This window comes from Gymnodraco acuticeps, unplaced genomic scaffold (genome assembly GCF_902827175.1).
Source record: "Gymnodraco acuticeps unplaced genomic scaffold, fGymAcu1.1, whole genome shotgun sequence".
NCBI lineage: Eukaryota > Metazoa > Chordata > Actinopteri > Perciformes > Bathydraconidae > Gymnodraco > Gymnodraco acuticeps.
This window is the reverse complement of record NW_022990590.1, coordinates 6848236-6866446: the sequence shown is the minus strand read 5'-3', so window position 1 is coordinate 6866446 and position 18211 is coordinate 6848236. Positions and strand designations below refer to the sequence as shown.

Here is an 18211-nt window from a genome sequence, read left to right as displayed (position 1 = left end):
GTCGGCACAAAAAAAGATACCTTGTTGTGGTAAGACTTGAAAAATAGTCCAGTTATAGACTAGAAGATTAACAGAAAAATATTGGCAAGTGTTATACCAAGTATAACAATTTGTTTTCCTTCTTACACTTCCATTTTAAGGATTGCTGATTGTATTTTCTTTTGTGAAATAACTAAATATCTTGAGTGTTGATTGGGTAAAACTCACTCGTTGCTATTATTTAGTGTTTTAGAATGTATTATTTAGAATTGTATTCATTGATAACCCGAATCTGATCTCTATTTCAAAATACAGGGGAACAATAATTATAGGATTGAGTTTCAATGTTGTGTTTAATGTGTTCTTTTGTTTTCTGTTTGTATGTTTCCCAGATAACATCCAGTGCTTATGAGAGGTGACAAATCATGGGCAGCTGGGATTCATGAAAATGCCAACATGTCTTCAATCCTTGGACTCCCTGCACGAGGGTCTAATGTAACTGTTCTCATAACTAAGGTTCACTTGAATCCCTTTTGTGCTCTTGTGGAATTATGGGGAACATTTGACCTAGAGAAGACAGCAGATTACGAGTGCCTTTTCAAAGAAATCCAATGCCCTGGTAACTCATTTCAAGAGTTTGAAGGAAATCCTAGTGACCAGTGCTTGGTTCAGATAGATGCTACTTGGTACAGATCCCGCATTGTCTCAAGGAATGGGTCAATCTACAGTGTGTTTCTCATTGACAAAGGGACGACATTTAACACCACCAGAAACAAGCTGGCATGGGGTAGGAAGAAGCACTACCAGCTGCCACCCAAAGTGGCATTTTGTGTACTAGCTAATGTGTTACCACTCTCACTTCAGAACAGATGGTCTCCTGTGGCTCTGGAATTTCTGGAATCTTTTTCCGGTAAGTCACTGAAAGCGCATGTGCAAGATGTACTTGTGCCGCACAGAACATTACTCCTGCACATTCCATGCATCTCCAAACAAATGTATGAGATGGGGATTGCCAGGAAGCTGTCTCCAGATGTGTTTCAGGACTTTGTTCTCACGTCACTGCAGTCCCAAAATGCAGATGAAGTGTCTCCGGTGATTCAAATACCGATTGAAGCAGGTGAGCGACTGCACAAGAAAGAGGTCTTCCTGTATCCAGAGCTGCCGAACGGAACTGTGGAGACCGTCATAGTCACAGAAGTCACAAATCCGCAGAGGATATTTTGCCAGTTAAAGGTTTTCTCACAAGAGTTAAAGAAACTTTCAGGGCAGATCACACAGTGCTGTGAGGGCAGAACAACCAATTGCATTGTAGGTCCAGAAATGATTGGGTTTCCATGTGCTGCACGAGGAAATGATGGCAGGTGGTACCGCTCTGTTTTACAACAGGTCTTCCCGTCCAACCAAATGGTAGAAGTATTGAATGTTGACTATGGAACAAAACAGTTTGTTAAAGTGGAGAATGTTAGACCTCTGGGTGCAGAGTTCTTCAGGATGCCCGTTGTGACTTACATCTGTTCCCTCCATGGAATCATTGACGAAGGGGGTGGATGGACAACCAGCCAGATTGACTATCTCAGGACCCTTCTTTTGCACAAAACGGTGATTGCCAAATTTGAGTACCAAAGCATCTCTGAGGGCGTTCACTATGTCACACTGTATGGGGATGAAAACACAAACATTAACAACTTGTTTGGTTCCAATCAGAGCTGTTTTCTGGAGAGTGAGAAAACACTTGGAGATTATGCCATCAGCACTGCACACAGCCGCAAGCATAAAGCTCAGCAAGAAACAAATCAAAGAAAGATGCTAACTCCTGGACAGGATGTAGAGCACAAAGATGGGAAAGGAATCATACAAAAGTTGCCAGCTGAAGACCTTTCTCTCAACTCCTCCCATGTGGCTTTTGTTCAGCACGTATCTGACCCATCAGAGTTTTGGATCCAAACACAGAACTATGCAAATGAGTTGGATGAATTGATGGATGGTATCTACCATCTGTACAAAGATTCAGTGAATACAAATGTGGTGACAAATCCAACTGTTGGGCTGTTCTGTGCTGCCAAGTCAGAAGATGGTGACTTCTATAGAGCAACTGTGGCTAAAGTTGGCGAAATACAGGTCAAGGTGTTCTTTGTTGATTATGGAAACACTGAAATGGTTGACAGGAGGAACATCAGGACCCTTCCTGATGATTTCAAAAAGCTGCCATGTCTTTCTCTGAAATGTACTCTGGCTGGTGTCAGGCCAAAAGATGGAAGATGGAGTCAAAGTGCTTGTGAGCTTTTCATTAAAGCAGTCACAGATATAGAGCTGACTGTACATGTGACATCAAGGTACGATGATGGCTATGTTGTTCAACTAACAAATCCTGACGCACAGGGAGAAAGAGATCTGAGCGCATTGATGTGTTGTTCTGGCCATGCTGAAAAGGCTGAAACACAGACACAGCCCAAAGCCCAAATGACCTCGCAACCTGCCATCCTACCACAACTTACAGATGCTAGCCTCTCGGGTGTAGGGTACAGGAGCAAAGAAATGCTTTTCCAGTCCGAAAACACAGTTCTCCCTGCTGTGTATGAAAGAAGAATTTCTAAATTTAAGGAGCACATGTTTCCCATTGGAAGTGTCCTTGATGTCAATGTGCTCTACATTGAAAGCCCAAACGACTTCTGGTGCCAACTGGTTCAAAATGCAGGGCATTTGAAAATGCTCATGCGTGACCTACAGGCTCATTATGCAGACACTGAGTTTCAGCCCCTTGTGGAAGCAGCTTGTGTAGCTCGCCATCCTGAAAATGGAATGTGGTACAGGGCCCTTGTAATTCACAAACATAAAACGTCTGATGTGGATGTGTTGTTTGTTGACTATGGCCCAAGGGAGACAGTCCCCCTCCATGACCTAAGGAGGATTAGCCCACAATTTCTTGTTCTGAAAGGCCAAGCTTTCCGATGCAGTCTGTTAAACCCTGTTGACCCTACGTCTGCCATAAATGACTGGAACGAAGAAGCAGTAGCAAGGTTCCACAGCTTTGTGGAAACTTCAGAATCCGACTTTGTGATTTTGAAGTGCACCATCTATGCTGTCATGTACAGTGAGCAGAAGGTTCTTTTCAACATTGTGGATCTAGAAACTCCCTTTGAGAGCATCTGCACAAGTATGGTAAATGTTGTCAAAAGTGCCCCTCCAAAAAAAGCTGCTTCGCCCTCTTTCCGTCTGGACACATACTACTACTCGACGCACAATGTCAAAACTGGAACAGAGGAACAGGTCACAGTGACATCTGTAAACAATGTCAGTCAGTTCTACTGCCAGCTCGAGAGAAACGCTGATGTGATGAAAGATCTCAAGATCAAAGTGAACAATCTCTGTTTTCAGCTTGAGAAGGCAAAGCTCCCAACAGTCTTTGGAACTTTGTGCTTTGCAAGGTACACTGATGGACAGTGGTACAGGGGACAGATCAAGGCCACTCAGCCGGCAATTCTGGTTCAGTTTGTGGACTATGGTGACACTATTGAGGTGGACCAATCAGACTTGCTTCCTGTTCCCAGAGAAGCTATTGACATCATGTCTGTTCCTGTGCAAGCAGTTGTGTGTAGTCTCGCAGATGTCCCTGCCAAGGTTCCCAGTGAGGCAAACAGCTGGTTTGAAACAAGTTCGACAGAATGCACATTTCGAGCATTAGTGGTGGCCCGAGAACCAGATGGAAAACTGCTTGTTGAGCTGTATCAAGGAAACACTCAAGTTAATTCAAAGATAAAGAAGATGTTTCAGATTGAGATGCAAACAGAAGGGGTGGTTGTCTGCCAGGGTTGGAGAGCACCTGAGACTTCAGCAAATTATGACCAAAAGACTGCAAATATTTTCCTAAAACAAGAAAAAATGGAAGATCACACTCCAACCATCAAAAATGTGTCTGCCCCAAAACCAGCCCGCCAAATGAGGGATGCTGACATAAATCTTCAGTCTTCACCAAAAACTGGTCGGAAGATCAAAGGTCTCTACATACTTCCACACCTAAGACAAACTAGACATGTCATCAAGTCCAAATCCCCTGACCCTGAGAAGGAAAGCAAAACTGAAACATTCCCTAAACTTGCAGACCTGCCGACAAAATCTATCACATCAGGTATGGAAGCGGATGTTTATGTCTCGCACTGCAACAGCCCTTTGAGTTTCTATGTCCAACTTGTCAGTGAGGAGGATGACATATTCTCCATTGTGGAAAAGCTAAATGATCCCAAATCCAGCCCCCAAACTGACAACCTCAAAGACATGAGTCCAGGTGACCTTGTGCAAGCGGAATTTGCAGATGATTCCTCATGGTATCGAGCAGTTGTGAGGGAGATCCATGGCAATACAATGGCTCTTGTCGAGTTTGTTGACTTTGGAAATACAGCAATGGTTCCACTTTCAAAAATGGGCAGACTCCATAAGTCCTTCTTGCAGCTTCCCATGTACAGCACACAATGTTTGCTGAGAGAGACTACAGGTCTTGGAAAAGAGGATGTGCTTGCCCCAGAAGTGGTGTCAGCTTTCAAAGAAGACATCGGTGGTAATGGAGAAAAGACGCTCAAGTGCCAGTTCTTCAGGCAATCAGGGTCTGTTTGGGAAGTCAGTCTTGAAGACAGCGGCGTAAATGTAATTTGTAAAGTACCTACAAAAGGTTCAGCGGAAATCCCCTCTGAGAAACTTGAAGTCAAGGAAAAACCTTCCAAGGATTCCGACCTTCGGAACATGCCAGAAAACTCTGAGAAATTGCTGAACTCCTGCTCTCTAAGCTACCACCAACAAGATTTTTCAGAAGGACAAAAGTTAGAGGTCTACGTCACCGCTATAGATGATGGTCAAACCTTTTGGTGTCAGCCTGCAGACTCAGAAGAGCTTGATCAGATAACATCAAGAGTCTCTGAAGTGGGGGATGCGGCCGATCACAAACCTATTGACGCAAGCTCTCTTTCCCCTGGCAACCCATGTATTGCTCTATTTTCAGACGATGGTTTTTGGTACCGTGCACAGGTCATTGACAAAGATGGGGATGAGCTGTCTGTTGTCTTTGTAGACTATGGAAACAAGTCCCAAATCAACAACGCAGATGTAAGGGAAATGCCCTGTGAGCTGATGGAAACTCCTCCACAGGCGTTTAGGTGCGAGCTGGAAGGCTTTGATGCCTTACACGGGTCCTGGAACAGTAATGCAGTTGATGAGTTCTCTGCACTAACAACAGACAAAGTGCTACAGCTGACTGTCATCAGAGTAACTAGAGAAGGAGAAAATGTGAAATGCCTTGTGCGGATGGAATGTGAGGGCCAGGTGCTAAACGAGGCGTTGAAAATCTGGTGGAAGAGCTCAACGACAGGAAACCAACCTGCAGTTGGACTAACAACTACATACAGTACACCACTTCTTAGTGACTCCACAGTGAAAGAGACTGCACCTCCTGAGGATCAACTACCCGAGGATGAACTAGGTGAAGAAATCGATGCTACTCATGCACACATCGACCCTCAGAGAGACTACCCTGAAACGCAGAGCACTGGCAATCTCATTGACTTCCACGCAGATGTTTTGGCATCTGGTAGTCGCTCAGCTGAAACAATGTTATGTCTATTAGATAACGAAGAGGATAAAACATTTTTTAGCTGTGACACAAGTGTGGTTGAAGCTGACGAAGACAAAGAAGAGGGTTTTTCAATGACTGGGCTATCGGATGAGAACCCTAGGTCCATAGATGAGTCAGAGAATACCACTACCGACTTGGAGTCTCTCTCAGGAGAGATTAATAACAACACTGGTTCTGGTAAGTAAGAAATTAATATCTCCTCACATATTTTTTTCACCTGTTGATTGTTATTGTGTGACGGTAATAATGTCCCTTTTTTTTTTAATGTATTTCCAGGTCCAACTGAAGGAGATGGGGGCAAGGTTACAAAGGAAAGGGGAAATTATTCTACCAGTACAACAAAAGTGAAAATGGTAAATGATGTGAAAAAATCGTTAGCAAATAGTATGTATGAAGGTGCTTTTATATATATATATATATATATATATATATATATAGATATATATATATATATATATATATAGATATATATATATATATATATATATATATATATATATATATAGATAGCACTGACATGAGTACACTTGACTTGAGTACATAGACTTGATTACATCTAATGCAGTGTTGTGTTCTTCTAAAGGTTTCTCGTGAAGCTGTTAGTCGCAAGGAAAACGTTGATCTGTTTGAGACATATATTGACATTTCTGAATATGTGAAGCAGGTACATCACGTGATAAAAGGACCCAAGATAAAAATCTCCTTTATCCTCTTCTGTTGTTCCTAATTGTTTTTTTCTCTGCTTTTTAACTTTTTGGATTTTGTAGATTGAGGCTGAACTGATGCTGCCCTCCTGTGTGCTTCCAGCATTTGGTGAGGGATTCCTTATTCTGAATGATTGTAGCTTTAGGTTACAGATTATGAATTGAAAGTAGTCAGAAAATATCACAATAATATTAAATGAAATAAGAAAGAACCCTGCTTCTTCCTGTTGTAATTGTTTTTATATTTAATATCTTTTGAGCTTTTGACTGACAAAACCTGGTCTTGCGAATCTGCGGTAGACTTTTTATATACACAAAACAAAAAATTAATGTAATGGATAAATAAATAATTGCGGTTTCAGCCCTTCCTTCCTAATCAAGGTTGTGCCTGTGAGAATGACATTTCATAGCTGAAACAAGTTTAATTTGTGATACTAAATGCACTGAAACAACATTATCTTGAAATCCCCATAGATGCTCCCTCAGGGCGGAAGATTGACACTGTGGCAGACGGTGTCTCAGAGGAAGAGCTGCCATGTGTTGCCACACATGTTGAGGTAATGTTGTGAAAATACAGTATTTTGGATGATGTTGTTTTCTTTCTTGTGCAGAGTATATAATCAAAGTCTGCACAAATAACTACACTGAACAAAAATATAAATGCAACACTTTTGTTTTTGCTCCCATTTTTCATGAGATGAACTCAAAGATCTAAAACATTTTCTATTTACTAGGAGTGTCAAGTTAACGCGTTAACGCAAAAAAAAATTAACGCCACTAATTATTAACGCATGTATTTTTTTTTTCCTTGACCGCCCCGTAGTTTCAGCGCATCGAGTTTAAAATACGAGCATCGAGTTTAAAATACCATCTACAAGCTGATGCTGACAGCCCCGCTCCTGCCACCCGCTTGTGGCAGACCACACTTCCACGCTCACCGGCAGGCACCGACTGGCTATTGGGAGGACCGGGAGTGTGTGTGTATGTGTGGCCCGAGCGAGCGAGAGAGAGACCTTACGTGCATTGTTGTTGTTAGCATCTGGTGCTAGCTAGCTGCGCTAACGGATCTAAGGAGCTGTTTAAATGAAAACAGAGGAGCGACATTTCGCCACAACTGCGCCGAGCACTTGACTTTATGCAGGAAGTCAGACAGTGGGACATTGTACGAAAAGTCAGCACACTCAGCACGGATAGTGCGCAACATGATCGCAGCGTCCAGCCAGCTCCCGTTCGAGCATAGCCTTGAGTTGCACATAGCTCCAACGATCCAACACACACACACACACACACACACACACACACACACACACACACACACACACACACACACACACACACTGTATTGTATTATTGTATGAGAGAGGTTCCAGGTTGAATTGAGGCGAATATTTGTAATGTTCAGAGGTTATTGTGTTTAATATTCATGAGAATATTTGTCATTGTTCAAATGATAATAAACATTAGCATAGAGCATATTTGTCATGTTTGGTGGTTTGTTACTGGACTTCTGTGCTAGTCATGGATTGGCCATAACAAACACCATGTTCGAACATAAGGATGCTCATAAGTGTACGTGGTACCAGAGCACCCTAGGCAGAAGGTCCATGATCGATTTCGTTATCGTATCATCGGACCTGAGGCCGTATGTTTTGGACACTCGGGTAAAGAGAGGGGCGGAGTTGTCAACTGATCACCATCTGGTGGTGAGTTGGGTCGAGTGGCGGGGGAAGCCTCTGGATAGACCTGGTAAGCCCAAACGTGTAGTTCGGGTGAACTGGGAACGTCTGGAGGAGGCCCAAGTTCAGGAGGCCTTCAACTCACACCTCCGGCGGAGCTTTTCGGGCATTCCTGTGGAGGTTGGGGACATTGAACCAGAGTGGTCGGTGTTCAAAGCCTCTATTGCCGAAGCCGCGGCGGGGAGCTGTGGTCTCAAGGTCCTAGGTGCCTCAAGGGGCGGTAACCCTCGAACCTCCTGGTGGACACCGGTGGTCAGGGAAGCCGTCCGACTGAAGAAGGAGGCCTTCAGGGATTTGTTATCCCGGGGGACTCCCGAGGCAGTTGCAAGGTACCGACAGGCCCGAAGGGCAGCAGCCTCATCCGTGGCCGAGGCAAAGCAGCGGGTGTGGGAGAAGTTCGGAGAAGACATGGAGAAGGACTTTCGGGCGGCACCAAAGTTGTTCTGGAAAACTGTCCGACACCTCAGGAGGGGGAAGCAGGGAACCATCCAAGCTGTGTACAGTAAGGATGGGACGTTGTTGACCTCAACTGATGGAGTGTTAGGGCGTTGGAAGGAACACTTTGAGGAACTCCTGAACCCGACAACTCCGCCCTCTATGTTAGAGGCAGAGCTGGAGTATGACGGGGGATCAACACCAATCTCCCGGGGGGAGGTCACTGAGGTCGTCAAACAACTCCACAGTGGCAAAGCCCCGGGGGTGGATGAGATCCGCCCGGAAATGCTGAAGGCTCTGGGTGTTGAGGGACTGTCATGGTTGACACGTCTCATCAACGTTGCGTGGAAGTCGGAAACAGTGCCGAAGGAGTGGCAGACCGGGGTGGTGGTCCCCCTTTTTAAAAAGGGGGATCAGAGGGTGTGTGCCAATTACAGAGGCATCACACTACTCAGCCTCCCCGGAAAAGTTTACTCTAAGGTACTCGAAAGGAGGGTCAGGCCGATTGTCGAACCTCAGATTGAGGAGGAACAATGCGGATTCCGTCCTGGTCGTGGAACGACGGATCAGCTTTTTACTCTCGCAAGGATCCTGGAGGGGGCCTGGGAATACGCTTATCCGGTCTACATGTGTTTTGTAGACTTGGAGAAGGCGTATGACCGAGTTCCCAGGGAGTTACTGTGGGAGGTGCTGCGGGAGTATGGGGTGAGGGGGTCTCTACTCAGGGCCATCCAATCTCTGTACTCCCAAAGCGAGAGCTGTGTCCGGGTCCTCGGCAGTAAGTCGGACCCTTTTCCGGTGAGGGTTGGCCTCCGCCAGGGCTGCGCTTTGTCACCAATCCTGTTTGTAATATACATGGATCGGATTTCGAGGCGTAGTCATGGGGGAGGGGGTCTGCAGTTCGGTGGACTAAGGATTGCACCACTGCTTTTTGCAGATGATGTGGTTCTAATGGCTTCATCGGTCTGCGACCTTCAGCACTCACTGGATCGGTTCACAACCGAGTGTGAAGCGGCTGGGATGAGGATCAGCACCTCCAAATCTGAGGCCATGGTTCTCAGCAGGAAACCGATGGACTGTCCACTTCAAGTAGGGAATGAGTCCTTACCCCAAGTGAAGGAGTTCAAGTATCTCGGGGTCTTGTTCTCGAGTGAGGGAACAATGGAGCGTGAGATGGGCCGGAGAATCGGAGCAGCGGGAGCGGTACTGCAGTCGCTTTACCGCACCGTTGTGACGAAAAGGGAGCTGAGCCAGAAGGCAAAGCTCTCTGTCTACCGGGCCATTTTCGTTCCTACCCTCACCTATGGTCATGAAGGATGGGTCATGACCGAAAGAACGAGATCGCGGATACAAGCGGCCGAGATGGGTTTTCTCCGCAGGGTGGCTGGTGTCTCCCTTAGGGATAAGGTGAGAAGTTCGGTCATCAGGGAGGGACTCGGAGTTGAGCCGCTCCTCCTTCGCGTCGAAAGGAGCCAGTTGAGGTGGTTCGGGCACCTAGTTAGGATGCCACCTGGGCGCCTCCCTAGGGAGGTGTTCCAGGCACGTCCAGCTGGGAAGAGACCAAGGGGTAGACCTAGGACCAGGTGGAGGGATTATATCTCTTCGCTGGCCTGGGAGCGCCTTGGGATCCCCCAGTCAGAGCTGGTTGATGTCGCCAGGGAAAAGAAAGTTTGGGGCTCTCTGCTGGAACTGCTACCCCCGCGACCCGACCACGGATAAGCGGAAGAAGATGGATGGATGGATATTTGTCCACTCATATGTTGATAAGAGTATTAAAAACTTGAAAAATATTCCTCTAAGGTACATTTAGAACGGATCAAAAATGTGCGATTAACTATGGACAATCATGCGATTAAATATTTTAATCGACTGACAGCCCTTCTATTTAAACAAAATAACAATTTCTCTCAAATATTGTTCACAAATCTGAAAAAATCTGTGATAGTGAGCACTTCTCCTTTGCCGAGATAATCCATCCCACCTCACAGGTGTGGCATATCAAGATGCTGATTAGACAGCATGATTATTGCACAGGTGTGCCTTAGGCTGGCCACAATAAAAGGCCACTGAAATGTTCAGTTTTATCACACAGCACAATGCCACAGATGTCGCAAGTTTTGAGGGAGCGTGCAATTGGCATGCTGACGGCAGGAATGTCCACCAGAGCTGTTGCCCGTCAATTGAATGTTCATTTCTCTACCATAAGCCGTCTCCAAAGGCGTTTCAGAGAATTTGGCAGTACATCCAACCGGCCTCACAACCGCAGACCACGTGTAACCACACCAGCCCAGGACCTCCACATCCAGCATGTTCACCTCCAAGATCGTCTGAGACCAGCCACTCGGACAGCTGCTGCAACAATCGGTTTGCAATTGCATAACCAAAGAATTTCTGCACAAACTGTCAGAAACCGTCTCAGGGAAGCTCATCTGCATTTTCGTCGTCCTCATCGGGGTCTCGACCTGACTCCGGTTCGTCGTCGTAACCGACTTGAGTGGACAAATGCTCACATTCGATGGCGTCTGGCACGTTGGAGAGGTGTTCTCTTCACGGATGAATCCCGGTTTTCACTGTTCAGGGCAGATGGCAGACAGTGGGTGGCGTCGTGTGGGTGAGCGGTTTTCTGATGTCAATGTTGTGAATCGAGTGGCCCATGGTGGTGGTGGGGTTATGGTATGGGCAGGCGTATGTTATGGACGACGAACACAGGTGCATTTTATTGATGGCATTGTGAATGCACAGAGATACCGTGACGAGATCCTGAGGCCCATTGTTGTGCCATTCATCCACGACCATCACCTCATGTTGCAGCATGATAATGCACGGCCCCATGTTGCAAGGATCTGTACACAATTCCTGGAGGCTGAAAACATCCCAGTATTTGCATGGCCAGCATACTCACCGGACATGTCACCCATTGAGCGTGTTTGGGATGCTCTGGATCGTGTTCCAGTTCCTGCCAATATCCAGCAACTTCGCACAGCCATTGAAGAGGAGTGGACCAACATTCCACAGGCCACAATCAACAACCTGATCAACTCTATGCGAAGGAGATGTGTTGCACTGCATGAGGCAAATGGTGGTCACACCAGATACTGACTGGTTTTCGGACCCCCCCCAATAAAGCAAAACTGCACGTTTCAGAGTGGCCTTTTATTGTGGCCGGCCTAAGGCACACCTGTGCAATAATCATGCTGTCTAATCAGCATCTTGATATGCCACACCTGTGAGGTGGGATGGATTATCTCGGCAAAGGAGAAGTGCTCACTATCACAGATTTGTGAACAATATTTGAGATAAATGGTTATTTTGTGTATATAGAAAATATTTTAGATCTTTGAGTTCATCTCATGAAAAATGGGAGCAAAAACAAAAGTGTTGCATTTATATTTTTGTTCAGTATAAATTGAGTGTGACAGTGTGTGCTGGTCAGTGATGGATAATCTGTTCTCTTGTAGGATGACTTGATGACTGGAGAAGAGACTCTGGCTCTTCATGAAGACAAATGTTCAGGTTTGACATCCCAAAATATTTTGTTTGCTAAATTTGATTGTTGGGTTAAACACCTTTTTTAGGCTTCGCCCGTTCATTTTGGCATTAGTGTTTACATATGCAATATGAGCCCAACTTCAAACATTTGGTTTGATAAGTGCTATGAACTAGGGCTGCTCGATTATGGCTAAAAACATAATCACGATTATTTAGGTCAATATTGATATCACGATTATTAAATACAATTATTCATTGACTTTGAAAACATCAATTTATAGAACTTAAAAAAATATATATATATTAACTATCTTTTTAACAGTTGATTACCCTGAACTTTAAGTATAACTCAACTGCAAAGTATACAGCTGAAGCCACATATTTTTCAACTTCCCCACTGCATTTGTCATATAGGGCAGGCAGTGCAGATCTGGTGAAATTATGCCGAGATGGCATCGCGTAACGCTTGTCCATAGTGTTAACCAGTTGCTTAAAGAGCCTGTGACAGCATCCCAACAACTGTTGTGCAATGAAATATTGGGCTACTAGTCATCTCGAACCGTCAGTTTAAAAAAGAAGGTGCGATACCGTTCCGATAAATATCAATGATTTCGAACATCGCGGGGAAATTCCTTCGACTCATTTTGAAGTTTTGGGGAAGCTGGAAGTGACGTCAATGCGGGAACGCTTCACTGTGCGGCGAGAGAGCCAAACACGGACAAAGTGTGTTGTCATGCGTAGAAATTGTGAATTACTGAGTTTAGGCACGTTAATAACGTTTTAATGAAGGTGACTACAGTATATTCATATTTGTCAGTGCTTTCACGTCAATTCGGCGAACATAAACATAAATGATCGTGGTGAAGATGATGATTAAATTAGGATTAAAAATCGGTAGTGAGAGCTGCTGAATTTCCTCCCGTAGGATGTGATATAAAAACAAATCGATTATTTTTGTAGTTGTAAACTCAAGTGGATGAAACTACATTTATTAGTGCTTTCATGTCAATTCGGCGAACATATGCAGTGCATGACATTAAGGATTTTGGGAGTTGGCCCTGTGGGCCATCTAAGCTAATTTACAGATGGCCCTGAGCCCAATAGAGATTGCCCTGAAAAATGCGCGCGGACGAAATGGCACGAAGGGTTTGGGGGGCCTCCCGCTAGAACATTTAGATTTTTGCAGGTGTTAGATGCTGTCTGGTGCATTCTCTAGACTGAATTATAAGATGAACCACCACAATATTATATTGTACAATTTCAATTTTATTCTTCATTTCACTTGTTTGTTTGTTCTTGTTTGTGCTTGCTCGCTTGCATGCCCTGCATAGCTATAAGAAATACTTAAGTTGTTGATCAAGACACTTTCCATCTGATGAAGGCAAATGCCTTCCCAGATGTAAAAAAGTAGAAAACATTACATTCAGTTATAACTGCCAAAACAAATATTATTTACACTATTATGGCCCCTGTTAACATTTTTTGTAATGTTATCTACTGTAAGTTGGTCGAACGAATGCCTCCTCATCCGGAAGCTGACCGAGCAGCAGTCGGGAGGAGCCGAGCGCATCCGCGAAGCACACAACATGGGACGTCAGAGTTCCCGTTAGCCGGCAAATCTAAATCTCTTCGGTCAAAAATAATTTCCCTTTTGCGCAATACCGCTTCAGTTGCGCCTCTTATGTGACAGACAAAAAGAGTATGTGACAGACAAGAAGAGTCAATTCTAATGTCTAACACTTAATGTGGAGAAAGAGATGTCCTGGATGGGTTGATTGTGCGTTGATCTGTTGGTAATGCCTCGGTGGGCATGTAAACAAATGCATAATGCTGCGCATACTTTGTGGCCTCACCCAGTTGCATAGCGACACTTATTGTTTAGGTGTCTTTTAATAAGCAGGTAGTCATATCATTAGCTAGAACTAGCTGGATCTGATCGATATGGACATAAACGCGAGTGAAGTCTAATCTGACGGGAGAGAGAGATCTGCTGACGAGTCGATACGCAGCTCTGCATAATCACCTGCAGCGGTGAGCGGAACAAAACACACACTTCAGGTTAGAATATCACACGTAGGTATTTTAATTGCCTCTCAAACTACTTAAACTTGTTATAGATATGTTTAGTTTTACTGTCGGGTCACTCATTAATGGATCCGCGAGCTGCATGATACTGGCATAATAGATTGCCCGGTCGGGCAACCAGCAGGTGAGGCTTCATTGCCCGATCTAAATACTAGATGGCCCCGGGCCATCGGGCAGTCCTTAATGTCGAGCCCTGATATGATACATTAAATGATCGTTAGGATGATGATTACAAATCGTTTGTTTGAGCCGGTCTGCATTTCCTGATGAGAAACCAAACCGATGCTTTTTGTAGTTGTAGTACACCAACATGGATTAAACGTGTGTTTTTTTTTTTACCACAATGTTGGGGAAATTAATGGATAAAATGCACGGATTATTATTATTATTATTCCCACTCCGATCGGGACACTAGGTCCACCGTTTCCCCGCAGCGAGGCTCCCCCCGTTGACAGTTTACGTGGGCTGGGTGCAGTGGCGGACTGGCCATCGGGACGAATCCCGATGGGCCGGTACCGAAGTGGGCCGGTCGGATAAGTCACTATAGCACATCCCCCCCCATAGGCGGCGCGTGAGGCTCAGGTTTGGGAAGGCTAAATAACTTTTTTTACCTGACGCTGCCCGCCTCCGGCGTCTATAGAAAAGAGATCAACTCAGTGTGCGGAGTTTAAATCTCTCAAGTCATATTACAGGATAAAGGAAATACAGTTTAAACTGCCGTATGCAGAGAAGACGCCGACGTGTCGCACTTAATTATCATTCATATTACATCATCAATCATATAATATCATAATATATCATATATTTCCTTATCTGAGTCAGCTTCTCCAGCCGTATCTGGCCGTGCAACCCTTACAGTGTCACATACCAACCTGATCTCACCAGAATGCGTGACTCCACCACGACTCCGCAGAAGTATTATTTTAAGCAACACATTATGTTGACGAAACACTCGAGTCAAATGTAATTAAAGTCAGATCCACTCGTGTCTTAGACGGGGCAGTGATATCATAAAACTATACGCTTTCAAACACTCTGTAGGCCTAGTTATTTTTTAACCAGTTGTTCTGTATTCACCTTGCAGGTGCAACTCTGTGGCTTGTATCCTGGATTATATGTTTAAATCATGGATGTTTAAAGCTCATATTTGTCTAATATTAGTTTACATTTCATTAATGAAGTATGACGCTGCGCTGTCAGTACACTTGTCCCTGTTTGTGATTGGTCAAATGTAGCTAACCCCGCCCCTTTCACGTGAACGTGCTCTCAGCTGGAGAGAGAAACCCTGGCTTGATTTACCGAGTTGATAACCAGCGTCGTAGGACCGCTTAGCGAGATCTCGTTTGTTAGTTTGTTGTTGTTAGTTTGTTTGTTACTCAAACATATCCAGGGTATGTTGAACTGGCTTCGTAGTACAGGGCACAGGTGGCTAGCAGCGTTAATGTCAAAGACACAGACATTATACATTATATTTGTATTTTACCAGGATGCGGTGACACAAATATTTGGGAAGGCTTAGCCTTCCCTAGCCTACATCACCTGCCGCCCCTGACATCCCCCACTCCCCCCGTTGACAATTTACTAGCGGTACCGAAGTGTGCCGGTCGAGAGTCCTGGGATGATTTTTAGTCCCATTCCACCACTGGCTACATGTCCGTATGATAGCCCATATTGACGCACCTAATTCCTAAACTTCTAACAGATACAACATAAACCGATCCTTCAGCCTCATATGAGCTCTCACACGTTCAAAATTAAACTGTCATCGCTGTCTGAGCTTGCTGCTGTGTGCGCCATCGTGCGTTTACATGCAGATGCTGGGATCCTGAATGGTGCAGCTGGAGCGCTGTGCCCGCAATGACGTCACACATAATTTGGCGGGACTTGAAGAATCCCCGACAAGATCCAGAAAATGGTCAACATTGAAGGGCAGATTAATGGTTATCAAAGTACAAATATCCAAAATCAGTTCAGTAACGGTTTTCAAGGGGACAATATTTACTCAAATTGATGGGTTTGGATGATGGGGGAAACTCGTGTCACAGGCTCTTTAAACCCCTGGTTGCTAACCGTGCTAACTGGGCACATGTCTTTAGCTATGTAGAACGTGATGGCATCTGTTATATCTTTGTCTTTGCAAGCTGGTTGAGTAGGCCGTTGCACTGTAAAGCGCGTCCTTAATTGATGACTGATGTGGTGGATGAATTCGAGGGGGCACGCTCGTGAACTGTCAAAAAAGGAAGCCAGCCGTCTGTGATTCTCCAGAACACACAGATGGTCAGTCCGCCCCTGCTGCACTGTACTTTTTTTTTGTTCCACGTCGGACTCCTTAAACCCAAAGTATTTCCAAACGGGAATTAGTTTTACCTTTCTTGTTCACGAGTTGCTCTTGTTCTGCCATATTCGCTCACGCTGAACTCACAACTATTGTCACTCACAACCTGGCAGAGAGGGCTTTTAGGCAGGGGCGAAAACGCACGCATCATTTTATTTCGATTACGTTTTCGTAATCGTTGCAAGCCAAAATCGTAACCAAGATTAAAATACGATTAATTGCACAGACCTACTATAAACACCATAGTAGGAAGGGTATTTCTTAATCTAATAAAACCATGAAAATCATCGTTATCTCACCCTGAAATAGTGGCTTTTTGAACTTCTTTCCTAAGCACTTATAAGCCTTTTGATTACACAAATAGTCTGTCCAAATAATTTGTCTTTGTATGTGCAGCCCTGCCTCTCTCTGGATCAACAGACAGTGAGCAACGGACCAGCACAGCTCCCTCTCAAGATTTGGTGAAGGATTTAAATCCACACAATTCTCAAATCAAACGACAACATTTGTGACTTTTAACAATTAATTTAAGCTTTTACCTTTATTGCTCAGGGTGACGAGGATGAAGAGGGGACCTGTTCTGAGGAAGAGACTTCGCTGACAGATGTCAGCACAGGTACCAGACTTCACTGAATGAACGAACAGCAAACAAAAACTGACAGTATTTGGCATGGAGGCAGCAGCTTTCCATGTTCTGTAGTATCAGTGACTTCTTTTCTTTGCACCGCAGATCTAAATGAGCCAAGTGATGACTCCAAAGTGTCCACCGATAAAGAGGATTGTCTCGGCAGTATGACAGCAGAGGAAACGGTAGTTAACATCAAAATATATTTCCCTCATACAGTGGGGAAAAAAAGTATTTAGTCAGCCACCAATTGTGCAAGTTCTCCCACTTAAAAAGATGAGAGAGGCCTGTAATTTTCATCCTAGGTATACCTCAACTATGACAGACAAAATGAGACAAGAAAATCACATTGTCTGATTTTTAAAGAATTTATTTGCAAATTATGGTGGAAAATAAGTATTTGGTCAATAACAAAAGTTAATCTCAATACTTTGTGATATACCCTTTGTTGGCAATGACAGAGGTCAAACGTTTTCTGTAAGTCTTCAGAAGGTTTTCACACACTGTTGCTGGTATTTGGCCCATTCCTCCATGCAGATCTCCTCTAGAGCAGTAATATTTTGGGGCTGTCGCTGGGCAACACAGACTTTCAACTCCCTCCAAAGATTTTCTATGGAGTTGAGACCTGGAGACTGGCAAGGCCACTCCAGGTCCTTGAAATGCTTCTTACGAAGCCACTCCTTCGTTGCCCGGGCGGTGTGTTTGGGATCATTGTCATGCTGAAAGATCCAGCCACGTTTCATCTTCAATGCCCTTGCTGATGGAAGGAGGTTGTCACTCAAAATCTCACGATACATGGCCCCATCCATTCTTACCTTTACACGGATCAGTCGTCCTGGTCCCTTTGCAGAAAAACAGCCCAAAGCATGATGTTTCCACCCCCATGTTTCACAGTAGGTATGGTGTTCTTTGGATGCAACTCAGCATTCTTTCTCCTCCAAACACGTCTAGTTGAGTTTTTACCAAAAAGTTCTATTTTGGTTTCATCTGACCATATGACATTCTCCCAATCCTCTTCTGGATCATCTAAATGCTCTCTAGCAAACTTCAGACGGGCCTGGACATGTACTGGCTTAAGCAGGGGGACACGTCTGGCACTGCAGGATTTGAGTCCCTGGCGGCGTAGTGTGTTACTGATGGTAGCCTTTGTTACTTTGGTCCCAGCTCTCTGCAGGTCATTGACTAGGTGGCCATGTGGTTCTG

The 18211-nt window shown here is 44.7% G+C and overlaps 1 protein-coding gene across 2 annotated transcripts in view; it reads left to right on the top strand.

Annotated features, from left to right (window-relative positions):
* The window catches only part of tdrd6 (tudor domain containing 6), a 54273-nt gene that overhangs the window by 24140 nt on the left and 11922 nt on the right, over positions 1-18211 (top strand). The window contains exons 2-10 of one of the 2 annotated variants that reach the window (XM_034228575.1): positions 372-5776; positions 5876-5952; positions 6183-6263; positions 6367-6412; positions 6778-6860; positions 11933-11987; positions 16780-16844; positions 16936-16999; positions 17114-17193. In XM_034228575.1, coding sequence (XP_034084466.1) covers positions 388-5776; positions 5876-5952; positions 6183-6263; positions 6367-6412; positions 6778-6860; positions 11933-11987; positions 16780-16844; positions 16936-16999; positions 17114-17193 — 5940 coding nt within the window. In that variant the 5' untranslated portion in view covers positions 372-387. The remainder of the gene's footprint in view (positions 1-371; positions 5777-5875; positions 5953-6182; positions 6264-6366; positions 6413-6777; positions 6861-11932; positions 11988-16779; positions 16845-16935; positions 17000-17113; positions 17194-18211) is intronic. The other variant, XM_034228576.1, reaches the window with a different exon arrangement.